Genomic DNA, 22,482 nt, shown 5'->3' on the forward strand with positions numbered 1-22,482 from the left:
TATTTGGGAAGTAATCCTAGGAACTCCCAGTGGGAAATTATTCCTGTGGTTTAATGGGAGCTTAATCCCACTGGGGACTTAGAGGGTCTGTGTAGAAATACATTTTAGGATTATCCCATCTCAAGGCATGATAGGTATACACCAATTCCTATCATTTCACTGGTTGAGAGCTAGGGAGAGGAAATGAGGTGAGTTAGTTCTCCAGCAATTCTAGGACACCAATTTCTATACTGCTTACACAGGCTCCCAGGGCCAGAAAAGCCCTCATACAAAAGACCTGCAGGTGTCAGCAGTTGAAAATTGGGCTGGTACACACCAAAATGTTAAGGACCTGGCGTAAGAGCCAAAGGATTACAGACAGAATCAAACAGCATCCACAGAGACGAATGGCCAAACCTCTAAGAGATGAGAGTTTTTCACAAATATTTTTTATGTTTATACACTTTGAATTTTTTTTCTGAAACTGAACACTGAAGTTCAATTTCAGAAAACAGTCTTTGAGAGGAGGCACGGGGGTTGTTGACTCAACTGCTTACAATGTGCATTTGATACACACTAAAAATTCTATCTTCTTTCTTGTATAAAATATATTGTTAAAATTATACTATTTGTACATAGTCTACATTTGCCTATTAATAGGCTTAATATCTGCCTATCCTTGTATGTTTATATGTCTCTCTTAAGTAAAAAGCACAGCTAATGGCAAAAATTAAGACCTTATTTGTTTTTTTTGTTTTTTTAAATTTTTTTTTTTTAACGTTTATTTATTTTTGGGACTGAGAGAGACAGAGCATGAACTGGGGAGGGGCAGAGAGAGAGGGAGACACAGAATCGGAAGCAGACTCCAGGCTCCGAGCCATCAGCCCAGAGCCCGACGCGGGGCTCGAACTCACGGACCGCGAGATCGTGACCTGAGCTGAAGTCGGACGCTTAACCGACTGAGCCACTCAGGCGCCCCAAGACCTTATTTGTAATTTATTACCTTAAGTATGATTCTACATCTTGATTAGAACTGTCACATTAAGATACCCAGTAATAGTGAAGGTGACCTTAGTTCAAACCAATTAGTACATGTGACAATATAAGGACAAATATAAACATCCTAACAGTTCTTCCTTGCTCAGCCTCATTAAATAGCAAGGATGTTGTAGATTCAATTTGGTCTACCAAATGCAGAGTTCATTTGCTTTATATAAGGCTTATAACAGCAAAAGTACACAGAAGAGCTTAACAGACGGTGCCAACGATAGCAGTGTCTCTTCGACAGTAAGAATTATAATGCAAGGTTCTGTCTAAAAAATATGTTTAAATATTTTATTTTTTAAGTAATCTCTACACCCAACGTGGGGCTTGAACTCATAACCCCAAGATCAACAGTTGCATGCTCTACCAACTGAGCCAGCCAGGCACCCGTCTTAAAAATATCCTTACAATATCTGTATCCACTTAAAGTTGGAAACTGACATGTCCATATACCCTTGACTACTCCACTCACAAAACCCCAGCAATAAAAATTTCATTTGATGAAAATTTTTGTTACTAATTTATAAATTTCCACAATGGGGGTGGGGGAGTGACATCTGATTACCACCACAATGTAAAGAAGCCAAAGGCATTCCTATATAAAATCAAATCTGCTCTTGTGGGAAATGACGTTGGTACTTTAAAGTAGTACCTATTATTTAAAGATGGAAATAAGGTATATTAACACTGTATTTTTTTATATTTTCTTATTTATTTTGAGAGAGGGGGGAAGGGAGAGAGAAAGAGAGCATGCATGAACACAGTGGAGGGGCACAGAGAGAAAGAGAGAATCCCAAGCAGGCTCCGTGCTGTCAGCCCAGAGCCCAATGGAACCTGACGTGGGGCTCAATCCCACGAACTGTGAGATCAAGACCTGAGCCAAAATCAAGATTCAGACGCTTAGCCAACTGAGTCACCCACGCGCCCCAGTATATTACCACTTTAAAACAAATCATCAAAAGCTAGTATAGTGACAACTTATAAAAGTTACAACTTTATTATGTTCTAAGGAATTCATGACATTTTTTAACTCTAAATTTGAATACTTAATTAACGTTAGTATCTAATTAGTGTTTAGATCTCATTTGATTCTCATTGCAACCCCAGGAATAGATACGGCAAATTATTACCACTCATCTTTGGCTTTAAAAAAATGACCAGTTTAAGGTCACATAACTAACAAGTAGCTAACAGATCATTCTGATGAAACCTGTTAACATAACAGTCAATGCGTAATGCCTTAATTAATTTGTTTGGGGGACAGCCCTAAATAAAGATTCTTTGTGGGCAAGTTAGGTTCTAAAGTCAATACGTACAATGAAAACTACATATACTTACAATTACCCTTAAAATCTCTTAAATTATCTATAATGTACACAGACACATTATCTTTCATTCAAGTCCAACACAAGACTGTTTTTCCTCTGTAGTATTAGAAGAAATCACTATAAAATGAACATGGGATGGGAACATGAAATCACGTGAACATGAAATGAAGTAATTGGCTTGTATTTAGGGGCCATGTCACATGAAAACCCATTACTTTAAAAAATAGACTCCCACTGAATGTGGCAAGAGACCTGAGCAACTGAACCAAACAGAGAGAAAACAAAAATTCTCCAATTCACCCTTACTCCTAGATATACACACCGAGTGTTTTGATGGAACAAGTCTGGCCACATTCGCATGATGAAGTACAAGTATGGTATAATTCCACTGTACTTGTACCTTCATCCAAAAGGAATATGAATTTTGGGCTCTAACCTACACTGCCAGGGTAGATCTTCAATTTTGAGAAGCAAAACAAAAAACATCAACCCAAAATTCTAAAGTAACTAGTTCCTAGAGTTTTGGAATCAATGGTCTAAGGTAGATTCTGTTCCTAGAAACCCAAATTTTTATTATTAAAAATTTCAAGTTTACATAAAAGTTGAATGGATAGCACACTATCAATAAACACCTATATGCCTACTTTGTAGACTGCCCCCTTTTTTGACTGACCAAAAAAAAAATAGCAGACATGACATCTCATCTCAAAATAATTCAGTATGCATCTCCTAAAAAGGACATTCTTCCACGTACTACAGTATCATTACCCAGCTATTCCTAATATCATCTAATGCCCAGTCTAAGAATATTCTGACCCTCTGACTCTAGGTTTCTCTAAACTTCATCTGTGAATCAATTTAAAGCGCTTCGGCTTTTACCAAAGGCCAACATAAGAAACAATGTATAAAGAGCCTTGCCAGACAAATGAATCAAGATGACAGAGTGAAGCATAAACACAGAATTTCTCTCCCCTAATCCCTAATGCAATGAACAAGGTATGTCTTGGGTTTTTTTTTTTTTTTTTAAGTTTATTTATTTATTTTGAGGGAGAGAGAAAGAGAACACAAGCAGGGAAGGGGCAGAGAGAGGGAGAAATAGAATCCCAAGCAGGCTCTGTGCTGTCAGTGCAAAAGCCTGACACAGAGCTCAAACTGACAAACTGTGATATCAAGACCTGAGCTGAGATCAAGAAGAGTCAGACAGTTAACCAACTGAGCCACCCAGTTTTCACTGAGTAAAAGTATTCACCACCAACCAAGCAAGAAAAGGGGAAACTATGCTATTAACTTCAAGGGAACACACAAACACACACACACACACACACACACACACACACACACACACATACACATTCTGGTAGTAGACACAGTGTGGTATAGCTCCTGCCCTTAACCCAATCCCAGAAGCAGTACAGACCAAGGAAGGTAAGTCAACAAAATCCTTCAGGCAATAAGACATGTAAGGTAAGTGAGTAGACTGAGGGAAAACTCTTGTGAATACAAGCCCAGCAGGACTCCAGCAAAGGAAGAACCAGCTGCTAAAACCCGCCATCTTTCAAAGGAACTGTGCTGAGCTGGCTGAGGGAGTCAAAGCCCAAAGGAGTTGGATACTCACTTGGGCTGGGCATGCCTAGTACAGGATAGGTAAGAGGATCTCAGAAGAGAAAGCAGAGGTACTCTAAACGAGGGCTATACTCAGCCTCACCAAGCTCATCCGCTCTCCTATCATAGGCTAGAGAAAACACTGAAAGGAGAACCCAGTACTCAGACTGTAGCTTGGCAGGGGAGAGGACTGGTCATAAATAAGGCAGGAAAGGTAAGAGGATTCACTCTCACTATATCAGAAAGAAGTTCTGAACACAGCTATACATATTAAGATGAAACGAAATGCTGTAGCTACAATGGAAACATGAATAGCAGCCCCCCACACACACCCCCGTCAAAGAAAGCAAAGTTTGGAGATGAGATACACAGACTGACATGAACACAGAGATTTCAGAGATAAACAAAATAACAAAATACCACTAACAAAGATCTGATTTAAAATAGCAAGGAATTTCAAGAACTAGAAAATTTAGATAACCTACCATTTCTTTAATTTCAGACACAGTGTATTTGTATAGGCAGGAGAGTGTGGAGATTTTGAGCTTGGCCTCTGAATGCAGATTGCCTGGATTGAAATCTCAGCCCTGCCCCATGTTAATTATGTGACCTAGGATAATTTACTTAACCTAAAGCATAAAGGGTATATAGGGCCTGGCACAGAATAAGAGCTCAATATTAGCTATCAATGTCATAAACAACTTAATCCATTAACATCAGCTGGATGCAAAAAAAAAAAAAAAAAAAAAAAGTACCAAGGGACTCTACTGTCAAAAACATTGAAATATGTCAGGTGAGCCACATTAAAGCTATGCTCTGCAATTAAAAAAAACTAAAGATAGCAAAATGTGTCTGTCCATTCATACAGAAATCTTCTTTAGGGCTACCCCCTCTTTTAAAGCTGAAATAACTTGTTAGAAATGCAAATTCTCTTCAGTAGGTTCCACCCAAGACCTACTGCATCAGAAATTCTGAGGATGGGACCCAACAATGTGTTTTAAGATGACTTCCAGGTGATTCTAATATATGCTAAAGTTTGAAGATCATTGTACTAGATGGTCCCAATGTGATGTACCTCAAATTTAAGAAATACACAGAGATAAATTATTACAAATAACTGTAGGCTAGAAGACTATTCTGCTAAATGACAGCTGGTAAAAGTATATAACCTATATTTTTAAAATATGCATTATTCATATATACAAGCAACCCTCAAGCTTATAAATAAGAGAACTGTTAAAGAAGTTTACTTGGAACCAAGGTCGCATCTGCCCTCTAGGAACAATCTTGTAAACCTTAGTTAAATTCTTAGCTAGGCAACAAAAGACTTTTAAACTTGAAAACACAGGACAAATGATTTGTTATAGTGAAATATTTTTATGGGTAAAAATAAACCAAAATTCTAACTCAGATCATTGGAAAGATTCACTTTCCCTACCACAACCTTAGCAATGAGGGAAGACAGATTTCTTCCCACACTGTGATCAAAATAAACATTTTTCCTCTTCCTTTCTGCCCTTCTACCTCTGCAAAAATAGAGACTGGAGTTAAGGGCAGGCACCAGGCACAACTGTGACAGAACAGAAGTACAGGAGAGCTGCAGTGGAGATGGCAGAGGGGAAGGGTGACCACTCTAGCACCTGCACATCTTGGTAACAACATTGTATACATTTATGCATATGTCTGTCTACTATAGAACTTCCACGAGTCAGTTGTTTGGTCTCCTGCTCACAGGTTTATAATACTTGTAGCCAAAGAAAGAATTTCAGAACAAGAGATCTGAACATTAAGATGTTCAGTTAAAGAGAATAGCATTAGTGGGTGAAGGTAAGATGAGAAAGAGGCTGTTGACAGAGTCTCAAAGTATCTCCCCACCAAGATGCATATTAACAACAAAGGAGAAAGAATAATTGTACCCTAGAGAAACCTGGTAGCCCATCACCTTAACCAAGTGGTCGATACTAACATCAGCAGTAACGGGACAAATTGACTTCATATGCTTCCCAATATGAGGCATTAGGAAAGACAGGACCCTTTTGTTTTTCTGAACAGGCACTAGTTAACATAACTCATCCCTTTCAGACTATAAGGATTAAGATAATGAAACATCATTATACTTCCTTTTTGTACATGTTATACAATAAATGATTTGTATAGTAATAAACTACTTAGCAGACTGCTTTAGTACCTTTACACACTGTATAATTGTGAGCATTAAAAAAAAAATCTACCAGCTAAGCAGTCAAAGCCAAATCAAATATTTCAGGTGTCAAGGGATTAATATACAACAGCTGATAAATTTTGTATACAGTTACTGTTGTCAAAAATTAAAATTAGATGCAATCACCAAACACTGGAGAAAACTGTATTTGTGCTTGTAACAATTTGCAAATCCTTTTGATAGCCTTGTTTTACAATTGAAAATAAATTATGTATTCTTTTCTGCTTCAAGATTTTAAGTTAGGCAAAGATCTCTTAGAACACAAAGAGGAAACCATAAAAGAAAAGTACTACTAAATCAGAATTAATCAAAATTTAAAATTTTGCTCTTCCAAAGACATTTAACATAATGAAAAGGCAAATCAAAGAATAAAAGACAACCCAATTAAAAATGGGTAAGAGATCTGAATAGACAATTTGATACATGATGATTACAAATGGCAAATAAGAACACGAAAAGATGCTCAACATTTCCAATCATCAGGGAAACAAATTAAAAGCACAACAGTACCACCACACACCCATTAAAATGACTAAAATTTAAGAGTGACAATAACAAGTACTGATGAGGATGTGGAGCCATTGGATGTCATATACAGGAATGCAAAATGATACAGACATGTTGGAACAGTTTGGCAAAAAGTTAAACATACACTTACCCATATGGCCCAGCAATCCCATTCCTGGGGAAACAAGAACATACGCCCCCCCCCCAAAAAAAGACTTGTACAGGAATATTCATAGCAGCTTTATTTACAATAGCCCCCAACTAGAAACAACCCAAATGCCCACCGACTGGTGAATGCATAAACTCTGGTATGTCTGTATAATACTGCTCAGCAATAAAGCTACTGCCACGTGCAACAACTTGCACGAATCTCAAAAGCATTCAGTGAAAGAAACCAGACAGAAAAGAGTACATTCTATACAATTCCATCTATACGAAGCTCTAGAAAAAGCAAAACTATAGTGACAGAAAGCTTATCAGTAGTTGCCAGGAACCAGTAACAAAGGGACAGAATTGAAGGCAAAGGGGCAAGAGGGAACTTTCCGGGGTGATGAAAATATTCTCTGTGATTGTGGTAGTGGACACACAACTGTGTTCATTTGTCAACACTCATCAAATTGTACACTTCCAATTGGTGAAGTAAATTGTATGTAAATTATAACTCAAAGCTGATTTAAAAATTTAAAAATAGCAAAAATGGTTACCCTTAGGGTACTGACTAGAAGGGAGTACAAAGGAAACTCTGGAGTACTGGTACTGTTCTATTTTTTCATCCGGGTTGGGGATACCTGGCTGTTTGGTTTGGGAAAAAAGTCATTGAGGTGTACAATCATCACTTGCGTTATGTTCTGTACATTTTATTTCAACACAAAGTTTACTAGAAAAGAATGGCTCCTCAACAGTCAGACTTTATACAAATAATGACAATGATTCAAAACTGCAGCCAAGAAAATAAATCAAAAGTAAAGGGGATTCAAAAAGCAATCACTTGTCCAAAGTATATTTTCCTATGCGGGGGACTTGACTAATATTCTACCTAGATTGACACGTGTGTGTGTGTGTGTGCGCGCGCGCGCATGTGTGTGTGGTTAGGACACAATGGACTTTTCCCCAAACCTTACTCAAAATATGCTTTTCTTAAATTAAGTTCACTTTCTTTTTATTCCTAGTGATACACATAACACAAATATACGCAGAACACCTTCACTCCAAAACTCAGTTTTCTACTTGGAAGAAAAAAAAATCTTACTAACCTCTTTCATAAATGACTTGCCTATGCGCACCACTTTTGCAAATAAAATGGGATCGTGAGAAAGGTGAGGACCAAGGTAACAGAACATATTGAAGACATCTCTCCTCAAATCTTCAAAGCTCTCTGCTTGTTTTGGTGCTCTCTTATTTTGCAAAGCATTAACAGGTGAGCCTTTAGCACCTTTAGGAACGCCAACTCTATAAAAAGAAGCAAAATTTATATGTATACTATGTAATACCCCACTTTAAGTTACCAGTAAGTAAAGCTTTTCTTGCTCAAATTTGCTTTCTATATATCACTTGTGCCTAACTTCATTAATACAGATAATTTATCGGGTAGAAAAAGACAAAAACAATACTCATTTGGAAAAAGCCAGAGCTCAGAGAATGTTTCCAATGAACTGCATAAGGAAATCAGAGAAATGCAGATTTCAAGTAACATTTAACATACACCGTATGAATTTGTTGTTAATTAAACTTGGCCAGTATCAGGAATTTGGATATGGGAATGGGGAACAAGGGATGGACCTCAGAGACACTGGAAGATAAAACAGAAAAATATGGATATAACAACAGTGGTTCAAGTAAATAAACATTTCTCAGTCTGGGCTCCCCTACTTAGACTGAGTATGAGGTGGGTGGTGGTAGGGAAGGTGAGCAGCATAATGAAAGAAGGTGTCACACTAAAAAGGACAGCATGCCCAGAGTTCTCACCTGCTGAGCAGGTGTCCCGCTGTGGAGTCACAGGGGTCACTCTTTGAGAAGAAGCCTTCAAGGTCCACAGCCCCAGTGGCACTGAAGGCAGCAGCCGGCAGCTACGCACGAGTCACAAGACTGGGGCCTTGGACGCAGGCTCTGATCTGTGGGGCTGAAGCCAGAGCTGCTGCCAGTACTGCTCCTAAGTAACCTGCAAGCAGGCTGAGGGCTAGAGGACGGGTGGACGGACACAGTAACTAGGGATGATGAGAAAGGCTGCACTAGCAATTTTCAGAACAGCAGCCTATATGCCAGGAGAGGTAAGGCAAGCAGAGAGGCAATGTCCTCACTCAGAGCCACTCAACCCAGGACAGAGGGAAATTACACTAAGTAAAAACCTTAGGAATTCTCTGCCCACCCCCAAGAGAGGAGGAAAAGTCAAGAACAGAAGAATGGTGTTTTCACTCTCAATGGAGCACACCCAACCTAGACATCTAAGCTACAATTTTTAGACTGCATTGCAGCACGCATTCTGCACCACCTGGTCTAGACATTAGGAGACAAGTCACTGATTAATACGTATAAGACTGATACGCTCCGAATGGTTCTTATCTTCTAATAAAACATACAGAAGTATTTGCTTGTTTGAGGAGACAAGATAAACATGCAGATTTTTTTGTAGTCCTAAGCTATTTCTACCTCAATGATTAGAAAAGCATACAGTAACATACCTTCGGTAGAGAGGCTCTATAGTTATGTGAATGAGCTTGCAAATAGCAAGGGCTATTAGCTTATGTGAAGCTGCATAGTACGGAGGCATCTGATCCATAATGTTCTGTGCATGCTGCCAATCACCAATCTTCAACAAGGCTTCCAACAAACCAAGTTTTTGGTTGTCAGGAGGCTAAAAATGAACAATTATAGTGAAGATCCTCAGAATATAGGCACCAATAAATCTCGGCATTTTTTAATTTAAAAAACTGAGCTAAACACGACAATATTGTATGTCAACAACGGCTGCCACCATGGAAAACGCAGTATTTTCCTAAAAGTAAAATCAAGGTTTTTTTTAGCTATTGAAAAAAACAACAGGATTTGCTCTTTGATTTAGCAGACCCAGCATGAGAGTTTATAGACCTGGAATTAAATCAAGTTCTATTTAATGCTTTATTGTGCCATAGGGAACTAGAATTCATTCATATTTGAGAATCCCCTTAGGACTTGAGAGACATTAATACACAGAGCACAAATATAGTCATATATTTTACTTAGAATACACTTTGAAATGTGTATAAGAAAAACATAGCGGCCTCTTTTGGGAAGGTGCCAATAAGATTAAAACTAAAACCACCTTTGCAAATTAGTATTCCAAAAACCAGATTTCACTACATTTAAAGTTAATAAATTATCCTCCCATAAGTTGATGAACTATTACAAGTTAAATTTCAAATTCCAAATCCAGAAGACAATGTTAATCTTATAAAAATGAACTATATACCTTCTCTACTTTCTCCTCTTCTTTTTCCTTTTCTTTCTCTCGCTCATCGATTTTTTCAGAAGACAATACAACCATCGTAAGTTTTCTAACAATTTGCTTAGCTTCTACAATTTCTCGTTTGTGTTCATCCATAATGCAATTATCAGCTGGAAGAAGCTAAAAATGGTTCATTAATGTTTCATAAAATAGCTAATACTGTTTGCACATATAAAAAGCAAACACTATCTTCCCTGAATTGATAAAACTGTAAATAAGGCCTAGCCTATTAATGGCCATGGTTTGCTTTCAAAATAAGCTTCTCTCAATTATTTTCTTATAATCTAACAAGGTTAAGTACCTGAATTTTGTACACCTTTTAAAATCAAGTAGCAGTTCGAAGTTCTTTTGTCTTCTTTCTGTTAGAGGTCCTAAATTAATACAATAATACAACAGTGACGCTTACCATTCAATTTATTAATGTACCCAAGAAAATGTATGCCTGTTCCATGAAAGATATCGGAGTTCCCCTTTAAAGGCCAAATTCCATATTTAAAAAGTACTTCATAAGGATCCAATTTGGGAGAGGTTAGCTACTGAATTATAGGAAGGGGTAAATTTATTTCCTCTAGATGAAAAATCTCAAGTAGAAAAATTATGAACAACCTGACATCTCACTTTTCATTTCCTAATACCTACTATTTGACTTAAGTCACAAACTAGTTTCTAGTTTATTACAAAAGAGAAAGCAGCACGTGTACAGTCAACTCTCCATTATGAAAAAGGATCATGTTATCTCTAGTACAGCCACCTTTTACACGTGGAAGATGGTTAATGTAGATATTTCATAAAATAAATAAAAAACCCAGACACAGAAAAATACAGCCAACAAATCGTTATTTACTAGTTTCTTCTAAGCACTCAGTGTTCCTGCCCTCAGAAATGCATAATATATTTCAGTAACTAAGTCTAATGCGAAGTGAATAATCAGTAAACAATGAAAAGAAACATAGTGAAAGATTAAGCTACATATTGCAGACTTCATCCCATTAGTCAAAAATGGGAGAAAAGTCACTAAGGACTGATGCAAGGAGGTAAGCAAGACTTTTTCTCATTCTTTCTGCTCTCCACTGGCCACCAAACCCATTTTTATTGCTTTACTTATGTACCTGCTGTAGGTCCTCATCTTTTACCTAGATTAATACAACTGCCTCTAAAAATATCCCATTATAATGAACTGTAAGTTTCTTTTTCTTCAACATTTTATTTTTTTAAGCAATCTCTACACCCAATGTGGGGCTCAAACTCACAACCCCGAGATCAAGAGTCACATGCTCTACCGACTGAGCCAGCCAGGCACCCCTGTAAGTTTCTTACAGTTCTCTCAATTTCTAGTTTTTGTATTTTGAGAATATGCAATTAAGTGCATACAAAGTTACAACTGTTTTATCTTCCTAGAGAACACAACTTTATTAATTATGAAGTGACCATCTCTTTTTGCCAAAAAGTTTATTTTGTCTGTAACAGCAATAATTTCCCTGGTATATTTTTCCCACCCTTCTACTTTCAACCTTTATTTGTCCTTAGGTTTTAGAAGTCTCATGAAAAATAAACAATAAACTGGTTTTTAATCCCATCTCAAAATCTTTGACACCTTAACAGGAACAGTTAGGCCACTTGCATTTATTGTCAAACTCAAACATTTCAGTAATAAATCTATCACCATCTATCATATTTCCATTTGTCCTACCAGTCTATACTTGCCTATAGACTCATACCTGTCTTTGAATTCCCCTTTTACTGACAAATTTCCCATGTTCTCAGTTTGTACATCACTTTTCTACTTTAAATCTTGAAGGGCTCTCTACTCCCAACAAGAAAAAATCCGAACTCCTTACTATGGTGCTTAAAAGGCCCTGGAAAGTGTAGCCCCAACCTACTCTTCTCCATCTTCATCCACCTCCCCATAAACTACCCGAGGCTCCAAGTACTCGGAGCTTCCTGATGTTCCCCTAAGATAATAATGAAGCCCTTCAATACTCCTGCCTTTATATTCAGTTAATTCTACCTACAAAGCTTCCTGCCTTTAAAGCCAGGCCAACACCGTGTCATCTACCAACATCCCAGTTCAACATCACACTAGTCTGGAAAAGCCTTCCAAAATGCCCCCAAACAGACATGGTTACTATCTATACTGAGCCCCCACAGCACTTTGTGAGTACCTCCAATATAGTAGTTACTATATAATGCAAAATGTCTTCTCCATTGCTAGACTATGACTGCTTCCAAGGTAGAGACTAAGTTTTAGTCTGTAACTATAGTACATGACAGACAAGGAAGTCAGAAAATGATTTCAAAGACAATGACGATATTGTCAGCTTTGGACAGAGTTAAGTCCATAGATATCCTACTATATAACCAAATAAACAGGAATTTCTATACTACAAACCTAGTTTTTTCAAATTGACAGGCTAAACTGTTGCTAAACTGAAGGTCATCAGTCACAATCACATACACACCCTTCCAGATCCTGGGTCCAGCAACAGAAGCACAATACCAGTCATTTATTACCATTAAAAACATTAAAAACATAAGAAAACCATTTTAAATGGTTTTGATGGTTTTTAAATGGCAATTACTGTTTCTTTGTTTTTTAAATATACAGTTCCCCATTCATCTTGAATGCCTACAATTAACATTTTGGGAAGAAGGAAAAAGTATCTTAGGTAATCCCATATTTCTGACAATTTGTGTATAACAGAAAAGTCTAAAACCACATTGATTAGGACTTGGCTCCCTCTCAATGAGATACACCTTGCTGACATTAACAGCTTTAATTTCATAGCCAACCTCAAACTCTGTGACAAAAGGTACTTAATTTCCAGTTTGTCAAAGAATTACATTCATTCACTTCATAAAGTAAACACAAAGCAATAATGCATTAGGGCTTCCAAAATCAGAACCGGAGAGCCTAGGACCAATCTTGAAGTACTATATGGCTGCCTACTCCTCTTCCCACCCCTGGGATAGACAGCCAAATATCCTTAGCAGCCCACTTGACTTACATGTACATAAAGATCATCTAAATCAATAAGATTAAATTGTAGAAGGACTGCTGCAACTCTGTATAAAGATGAAGGAGTCTCTCCATTTGGTTCCTTGAAAAAAAAAAAGTTTCTATTTAGTGCATAAAGTACAACTAAAATCATATTCTTTACCTACCAATAACTAAGAACAATTACATCAAATAACTCTAGATCAACAATAAGCTTCACTGCTCTTCCTGATCATACATAACATCTGAACTGAGGACAAAGATAATTAGGTAAACAGCCCTTTTCATCTTCTGATGAACACAAAGAAAGGTTTCAAAAATGGACAAACTTCACAGTACATGCTAATATTTTTTTTTAATCTGAAAATTAAAGAGAATAAGTGATATTTTACCCTGCATAATAATTACTTTTGGTTTCAGTTTTTATGTGTGTTTTCTTAACTCACTTTTCCAAGTAGTTCTCAGTGGAGATGCAGACAGACAAGAATGACAAATTTGGAAGTGCCAAACTATCTGTGTCTGCTTTATACTTTTCTCCCCCTTCTTTTATTTCTGCGGTTTTGTGCTAAGTGTATCTGCTTGTCAATTGATTTACCCTTCCAAACAGGTCTCTATACTTATTACACATGGATAAATCAACATTTTAAAATACAGCATGGTCAATTCCAACCAAGCCGGCCCTGTGGACCCTACACAGAAACAAAAAGACTTTCTCCAAATTTTTAAACTGCTCAGGGTCAGATGAATGGAAGACTGAAGCCAGGACAACTGGCAATTACTAAACGGCAAAATGCAAATAAAAAGCAAACAGTGACAATACATTATGTTCTTCTTCTACTCAGCGCTGAAAACAAGTTCTTTGTGAGGCTCCCCACAATTGCGATAGGTGTTATGGACATAACAAAGGAAGCTAACCAAACTAATGGATATCATATAAAGAAGTCTTTGTTAATGGATATCATATAAAGAAGTCTCTGTTCACTCTATTAAGACAGGTACATCTTCAACTTAACAAGTTTAATTCTAAATACATAAATGATTATTTAGTATCAAAACATTTTCCCATAAAAACAAATGGTCAGGGATTCAGAGCAAACCCACAAAAGCTTATTATCTGACTTGGATCCACCAGGAACACTCTCATTATTCCCATTATCTCTGTTTTAATGAGTTCACAAGAAGCCCCTGACTCCCAGGCCAAACATCAACTCCCATACTCTAATCCTCATATTGCTCTGCACAATCCCTGTCCTGTCCTAACCCACCTTTCTGCATTCTTGAAAAACTTCCATGGAATCCTCTGGAATTCATAATCCATCCTCAGCAAAACCCCCTATATATCCTGAACCTCTCCTCTGTTCCCTTCACCTTCTTGCTCGAACAGACCCTAACACTCTACAGGAACGCTACTCTCACTGTAACCCAGTCAAGTGGTGGCTATTTTCCCCAGACCCTCACACTACTAGGCGTAGAGGTGGGGTACGAGCCATCTTTGCTCTTTTATAGTTGTTTTCAGAGTATTTATTCTCCCTCCACCCTCCCCTAAAGCCCACTCAGCTCTGAACTTCCAGTCATTCTCCCTCACTACTGCTGTGATCTAGTCTCATTCCAGTGTGGTCAAAGAAAATATTTTGTATGATTTCAATGTGTTATATTTACTGAGAAGTGTTTTGTGGTCTACGATAGGGTCTATCCTGGAGAAAGTCCCGTGTACACTAGAGAAGAATATGTCATCTGTTGTTGCCAGGTAGTTTTCTGTGTGTGTCTGTTAAGTCTAATTGGTTTACAGTGGCTGTTCAAGTCCTGTTTCCTTTTGTCTAGGTGTTCTATGCATTAATGAGAGGGGTATGGAAATCTCTAACAATTACTGTAGAACTATTTCTCCCTTCAATTCTGTTAGTGTATGCTTCATGTATTTTGAGGCTCTATTTGGTGCACATGTGTTTATAACTGTTTTATCTTCTTAATGGGTTGACCCTTTTATCAATATATAATGTCCTTTGCTGTCTACTGTAAAAATTTTTGTCTATCTTGCCCTATATTAGAATTGCCACCCCAGCTCTCTCCTGGATACTATTTACATAGGATATCTATTTTCATACTTCCACTTTGAACACATTTCTATCTTTGATCTAAAAGTGAGTCTTACGATAAGCATACAGCTGAATGTTTTATACATTCTGCCAAACTGCCTTTTAATTACAAATTTTAATCCATTTACTAAATTTTAATCCATTTACATTTAAAGTAATTACTGACAAGGAAGGACTTCTGCCATTTTGCTATTTGTTTTCTACATATATCATTTTTTGTTCCTCATTTCTTCCATTACTGCCTTCTTTTGTGTTTGATTTTTTTCTCTGTAGTGTACTTTTTTGATTCCCTTCTTTCCTTTGTTTTTTAGTTATTTTCCTAGTGGATACTGCAATTAATATTTTAAACTTCTAACAGTGTACTTTGAACTAATACCAACTTAGCTTAAATAGTATACAAAAACTCTGTACCTATACATCTCAATCCTTCCCCCTTTTATATTGTTACATTATGTTCCAATTAGATTTATAATTGTTTTTATGCCTTTGTCTTTTAAATCATGAGAAAAAAGGAGGAGCTACAAACCAAAAACTACAATAATATTGGTAATTTTGGCTTTTTTGTTTACCTATGTAGTTACCTTTACCAATATTCTTTATTTCTTCATATAGCTTCAAATTACTGTCTAGTATCCTTTCATTTCAGCCTGAAGGACTCTCCTTATCATTTCTTGTAGGGCAGGTCTACTAGTGACAAACTCCCCCAGCTTTTGTTTATCTTAGAATGTCATAATCTCTCATTTCTGAAGGGTAGTTTTGCTGGATACAGAACTCTTTACTGACAGTTTTGTTCTTTCAGCACTTTATATATGCCACCCAATGCCTTCTGAAGAAAAACCAACTGTTAATCCTATTGAGGATCTTTTGTATGCAAGGGATCATATCTGTTTTGCTGCTTTCAAAATTATCTTTGTCTTTCAACAATCTGAGCATAATGTGTCTTGGTGTGGATCTCTTTGAGTTGATCCTGCTCGGTGTTTGTGGAGCTTCTTCAATGTGTAGATTCACATCTTTCATCACATTTGGGAAATTTTCAACCATTATTTATTCAAACATGCTTTCTGTCCCTTTTCTCTCTGCTTCTGGGACTCCAATACACATAATGGTACTGGATGGTGTCTTCTAGTCTCTTAGACTGTTCATTTTTCTTCATTCTTTTCTCTTTCTGCTCCTCATACCGGATAACCTCAATTGGCTCATCAAGTTGGCTTGTTGTTTCTTCAGCCGTCTCAAACCTGCTGTTGTACCTCTCTAGCAAATTTTTCATTTCAGTTATCTTACTTTTTTACTCCAGAATTTGTTTGGTTCCTTTTTTATAATTTCTATTTCTTTACTGATATTCTGTCTGGTTTCCTTTAGCTCTTGGCCTATGGTTTCCTATAGATCATAAACATATTTAGGACTGATGATTTAAATTATTTATCTAGTAATTCCATCTCCTGGGCTTGCTCAGGGATAGTTTCTGTTTGATTTGTTTTATTTTTTTCCTTGTGAATGAGCCATACTTTGTTTCACTGCATACCTCATTATCTCTTTTTGAAAACTGGATATTTTGACTATTATGTGACAACTCTGAAAATCAAATTATGCCCCATCTCTGGGGTTTGTTGATGCTTAATGTGGATTACTGTTGTTTTCTTATTTAGTGACGACTTACAAAGTCTATATTATTGTCGTGTGTGGCCACTGAAATCTGTTGTTAGCTTAGTGGTCAGCTACTGTTTTGAGTTTTCTTAAGGGCCCGAAGCCCGGAAAAAAAGAAAAAAGAAAGAGAAAAAACACTCTCCCAGTCTTTGCATACTGGCTCTGTGTTCGGGCATGCCTCAACACTTGGGCAAGCCATTTACAATTCCTAGTCTTCACTTCCTGCTTGCACAGAGCCTGAATGCCAGCCAGAGGAAAAAGCTTAGGATCTTTTCAGCCCTTTTCTAAGTACTTATCCAGTTCTGGACATAAGCATGGCCTTTTGTTCCAATTCCCTGGCACATGCTATCTCCTTATCCAACTTCTTTCTTCCCAGGCTTTCAGTCTCTCTATTGCTTCTCTCACTGCTGTCTCTTGTTCCAGGCCGCGAAAGCTAGTAGCTGTGCCTTCAAATCCTTTTGGCAAAAGCCACCCCAGCTCTGGAGATGTTCCTAGTCAAGCAAAACAAAACAGGCCCTTACACCAGTCCTTCAGAGAAAAGCCAGAGAGGTCGCAACTCACAATTTTTTGTGTCCTCTGGCATTACCAATCTACACTAGGAGTGCAGGCTTCTATCTTCATGGCCATCATTGAGGGACAGTAGGCAGGCAATTTATAAGATAACAGTGCTCTCTTAGCCCAAAGCAGCAGCTTCTTTCTTCACTAAGCCTTTCTTCAGTTGCTGTAAGTTATTTTTACTAAATTCCAGAATTCTGTTAAAAGTTTATTGACAATTTTTGCCAGTTCATTAGTTGCTTTTATTGAGGGACAGAGCTCTGTTTTCAGTCAGGTCCTACTGTTGCCATCTATGTACTCGTGGGTCACAGCCCTTCACTTAGCAATGATTTTATAGCTTCTGATTCACTGTCACTCTGTCTGACTCTATTCCTTTAATTTTTTAGAGGTTTTCACATATATGTAAATGATACTTCATCATGCTGGCCTCTTGGCACCCTGAGCTCCTCTCTTTCAAAGATCTTCTCCTATTTCCCATCTCAACCATTCACTCCATATCCTAAACTTTAATATTACCAGTAACTACAACCCCCTCAAAATGTCAATTTCACATATCCACCCTCAAATGGATCCTTAATGCTGCCGGACAATCATACTCTATTTCTCATCCATTCACTTTCCTACCCTCCTATATAAACTGTTTTCTACATTCTCTCCTAACCTTCAATACCTCCTCTCTCATCCTTTCATCTGATGACCTTGTTTTCAATTTCAGCAAGAAAACTGGAACAATCGTTAAAATTTCCACAAACTTCCACCATCACATCTATCCACCTACCAACAGCTGTACCTACATGTGCTGCCTTTCCAACCGTTATTCTAGATGAACTCTCTATGCTCCCGTTTAAAGTCAATCCATCCATTTATACCATAAACTCTTCTCTCTATCCTACTCAAGAACATTACTCCAATAATTCTGTCCTCTCTCTCCTGTATCACCAGTTTTCCTCCTTTCTACTCAATCATTCCCATTAGCATAAAAATATGTTCTCTCCCCCATCTTCAAAACACCTTCTCTCTTGAGCTCACTTCCTCTGCCAGCTACCTTTGTGCCTCTCTGTAACAACTCCTTTATAGATTTGTCTATTCTATCTCCAATTCCACTCTCCCTATTCTTTAACACCACCCCAACTTTACCAAAATGGCTAGCTTTGCCCTCCCCGATGATAAATCCAATGACCAAATTTTAGTTCTTTAAGATGAGGCATTTAACAGAGGTCATCGTTCCTTCTTCCATTTAGCTTCCAATATGCTACATTCTCTTTGTTTTCCTCTTATCTTGTACATTCCTTCTATATCTCCTTTGCTGATTGCCCCTCTTTTCCTAGGCCCTTTAACATTGGAGTGCCAAGGCTGGGCCCTGGGTTCTCTTCTTCTGTTCCTATACCCAACTCTTGATGATTTCATCTAGTATCACAACTTTAAATATCATCTATATGCTTTGGACACCTACATTTCTATTTCTAATGCAGTCCTTTCTCCTGAATACCAGATTTATACATCCAGTTATTTACTCGACATCTCACTTGGATATCTAAGACATCTCAAATTTTACATATGCAAAACTGAATTCCTGATTCCTACCCCCAATATGCCAAACCCATTCCACCCGAAATTTACTCTACCTCAGTTGATGATGACACCATCCTTTTTACTGCTCAGTCCAAAAAAAAGTTAGAAATAGCCTTAACTCTACTTTTGGACATTGTGTATCTAATCAATCAACAAATACTACTGGCTCTACCCTTCAAAATATATTCAGAAGCTCATTAACTTCCAACTGTTACCACAACCACATTGCTTCTTTGAAAACCTAAGTCAAACCACACATGTACACAATGTCTTTTGTCTCTCTTATCTTTCTCTCTCTCACATACACACATACCACTCATGTCACCATTAGAGGCGGCCACTAAAGAAACTCTTTACTCTGAAAGCTAGTAATTAACGGGGCATGGGGGTGGAGAATGAAGCATTTGTCCTGCCTTTCCAGTAGAACTGTATTTCAGGACAACAAGCAAGCCAAGTTGAGAAGGAACAATTCTTCTTTACAGACGAATAATAGCTAATAAATGTAGAAGACACGGTAACATTAGTAAGTCAGTAATTTGGAACCCCTAAGAAAATAACTGATTCAGGAAAAGATCATCCACGTATTCTAAGCCACTTAATGTAAGGTTAATGAAAAACTGGATATTCACATGGTGCCAAAGTATCAACCTACAGATAAACTTCCTATTAACATGAGGGGAAATGTCATTGTTGAATAAAGGAATTAGACTGTCATCAACTTATCGGAACATTAAAAATCAGGCAGGTATGAGACGTTACGGTATGAAACATACAACACAACCTATGAAGCCTTTTGCCATTAAATATTTTACCTGAACACAGTCAAGCTCTTAGACCTAACTCTAAGTACACACGACAAACAAGGAATAAAAAACAAATTAAACCAACCATGGAAAAGCAATCAGATATATCTAATGCTTGGAAGGCTAACGGAGTCTTCCACGGTAATGGTCCCAACAAGTTAATGCCATTAAAGGAAGGAAGGTGGGTGGGGGGGACACACTATTCTAGATTAAAAGAGACTGAAGAATCCTAACAATCAAATACAATGCATGGCCTCTGATTGGATCGTTGTTTGAACAAAACAGCTGTAAAATTATTTGGGAGACAATATGGGAAATCTGGATATGGTCTGAGTTTATTATATAGTAACAGTCTAGTTAGATATGAAACTGGTATCACGGTTATATAGAAAAAGTCTTTACTTTTAAAAAGTACAAATTCACGTATTTAGGAGTAAACGTTCATGGTATCTGTAATATAAATTATTTCCAAAAAGAGTATAACAACATGTTAATAAACTTACTTCTAGGTGATGGGATTATGGGTATTCATTACATTATTCGCTCTTTTCTATATGTTTGAAAATGTTCATAATAAAGTGAAAACATAAAAGAGAAACAAAATGAAAAAATTAAGTCAGGTCACATCACTCTCCTACTCAAAATCTTCTAAGAGCTTCACAGCATCAAAGTCAAAACCCCTGTGGCACTAGCCCTATGTGATGTGGTCTCTCATCTTTGACCTCATCTCCTACCACACTCCCACTCAATCAGTCGGATCCAGCCACACTGGTCTCCTTGCTGTTCTCCAGCACATCAGGCATGCTCACACCTTAAGGTCTTTGCACTGGCTGTTCTCCTTCCCCAGAGGCTCTTCCCCAAATATCTGTTTACACCTCCCATCCTTTGTTTCTTTGCTTAAATGTACCTTTTCAATGAGGTACATACTCTCACTATTCTATGTAAAGTTGCAACCTACCACTCTGGCACTCCCACTCTTCCTTATCCTGCTCTACATTCTTTTTTTGTCCCATCTCACTGATCACCTTCTAACATACCATAGTTTACCTTGAACATAAGCGTCATGAAGGCAAGAATTTCTATTTGTTTCCAAATGTAGTCCCAGCACCTAGAACATTATTGCCTGGCACATAAAAAGTGCTAGATCAATATTTCTTTTTTTTAAGATTTTATTTAAGTAATATCTATACCCAACGTGGGGCTCAAACTCACAACCCCAAGATCAAGAGTCTCGTGCTCCACCGAATGAACCAGCCCTGTTGATTAACATTTCTTAAGTGAGTGAATTTAGGTTATAATAGTACCTAACCATGACACCACTATTACTACTATTGCCCTGTTCTGAATCCAGAAATCAAGGGCCTTGATATGGGTGAGAGTCATCATCTCCTTCCTCTTTCCTGTGGCAAGACAACTCCAGCCAAGTTTATCTTTTGGTACCCTCACACTTTCTAGGACACCTTTCTTTCTGACCTTTACGCTGATCTTCATGCTATCCTTAAGCCCTCTATTACAGCCATCCCTGTGACAGGAATCAAGCAGATGTGCCTGCCAAATTTTCCAAAATGTGCTCTAAAACTGCTTATATCCCCTACCATCCTTCCAAGTCAAAACATCCAGTATAGCTGATCCCAGGCTGGAACTAGAATAAAATCACTCTCACAGACTTCACAGCAGATAATAATTAGCTCTGTCTAGAAGTCCTAGCATTAAGGGGGGGGGGGGGGGGGAGAAGCCTATTAATCCAAATAATTCCCAACTGGTTGAAAATACAGGTTGTGGGCAAGGGGAGTAAACATTTTCAGACAGTGAAAGGAAGAGGGGAGGTCAGGCAAGGGACCAATACACAAGGGTGACCATATATGCCAATTCCCAGGGTTACATCCCCTAAGCAGTTCTTCATTTTCATGGCTGTCCTTACTTTACCTCCCAGACCACAATTTATCTAATATCTTTGACATTTCTTCCTCTATCCTCAGTGGTCCTTAAGACTGCAGATTTGCACAACAAGATAGCTCAGGCAACAGAAACAAAAGAATGGTGTTACACAGAGCCAATACAAGGGTTACTCTTTCCAATAATAGGTTACTTCTAAATCAAATGTCTCCTGATTGGGTATTTCTTATATAAGAACATCTATTTTTAAAAAAAGATTGTTCCAACACTGTCAACCCCAATATTTTAATTCAGCTGAAAAGTGTTATCGTTATGAGGAACATTTTCATATAAAGATCTTTAAATTCTAAAACTCACATTCAACTAATAATACTTGATGTTATGCAGCAGGTCATCATTATTCACTGTAGTATGTTCTGAAACCTAGTCTCCTAAGCCCTAACCTATGTTCTAATTAATTATGCCCAAGTTAAATTTTAGCTACCCTATCACTTCAGCAGTTGGCTTCATGTTCTCAAACCCAAAGCAATCACAGCACATCTTAAGATGTGATGAATACTTCAACTTCTCTTTCCCTGTACTAAGAGTGGACTCCTTGGTTGCTGGTAGGAACAGGAAAAGCTGCCATCGCTAATTTTTGGACAAACGTGAAGTACTCCAGCCTAGAAACCCTGCCATGTGTCTTGTTTGGTATCAAAATGTTACATGAAGTTCTGATCTGATTTCTCTTCTGGAGCATCCCAGAGAATAGAAAATGCAACA

The 22,482-nt window shown here is 37.7% G+C and overlaps 1 protein-coding gene across 12 annotated transcripts in view; it reads right to left on the bottom strand.

Annotated features, from left to right (window-relative positions):
* The window catches only part of THOC2 (THO complex 2), a 111,193-nt gene that overhangs the window by 47,763 nt on the left and 40,948 nt on the right, over positions 1 to 22,482 (bottom strand). For 11 of the 12 annotated variants that reach the window (XM_042975096.1, XM_042975095.1, XM_042975090.1 and 8 more), the window contains exons 9-12: positions 13,168 to 13,260; positions 10,127 to 10,282; positions 9,360 to 9,532; positions 7,935 to 8,130 (exon numbers count right to left, since the gene is read on the bottom strand). In XM_042975096.1, coding sequence (XP_042831030.1) covers positions 7,935 to 8,130; positions 9,360 to 9,532; positions 10,127 to 10,282; positions 13,168 to 13,260 — 618 coding nt within the window. Of the gene's footprint in view, positions 1 to 7,934; positions 8,131 to 9,359; positions 9,533 to 10,126; positions 10,283 to 10,463; positions 11,392 to 13,167; positions 13,261 to 22,482 lie in introns of those variants that run through there. The other variant, XM_042975097.1, reaches the window with a different exon arrangement.

This window comes from Panthera tigris, chromosome X (genome assembly GCF_018350195.1).
Source record: "Panthera tigris isolate Pti1 chromosome X, P.tigris_Pti1_mat1.1, whole genome shotgun sequence".
Lineage (NCBI taxonomy): Eukaryota > Metazoa > Chordata > Mammalia > Carnivora > Felidae > Panthera > Panthera tigris.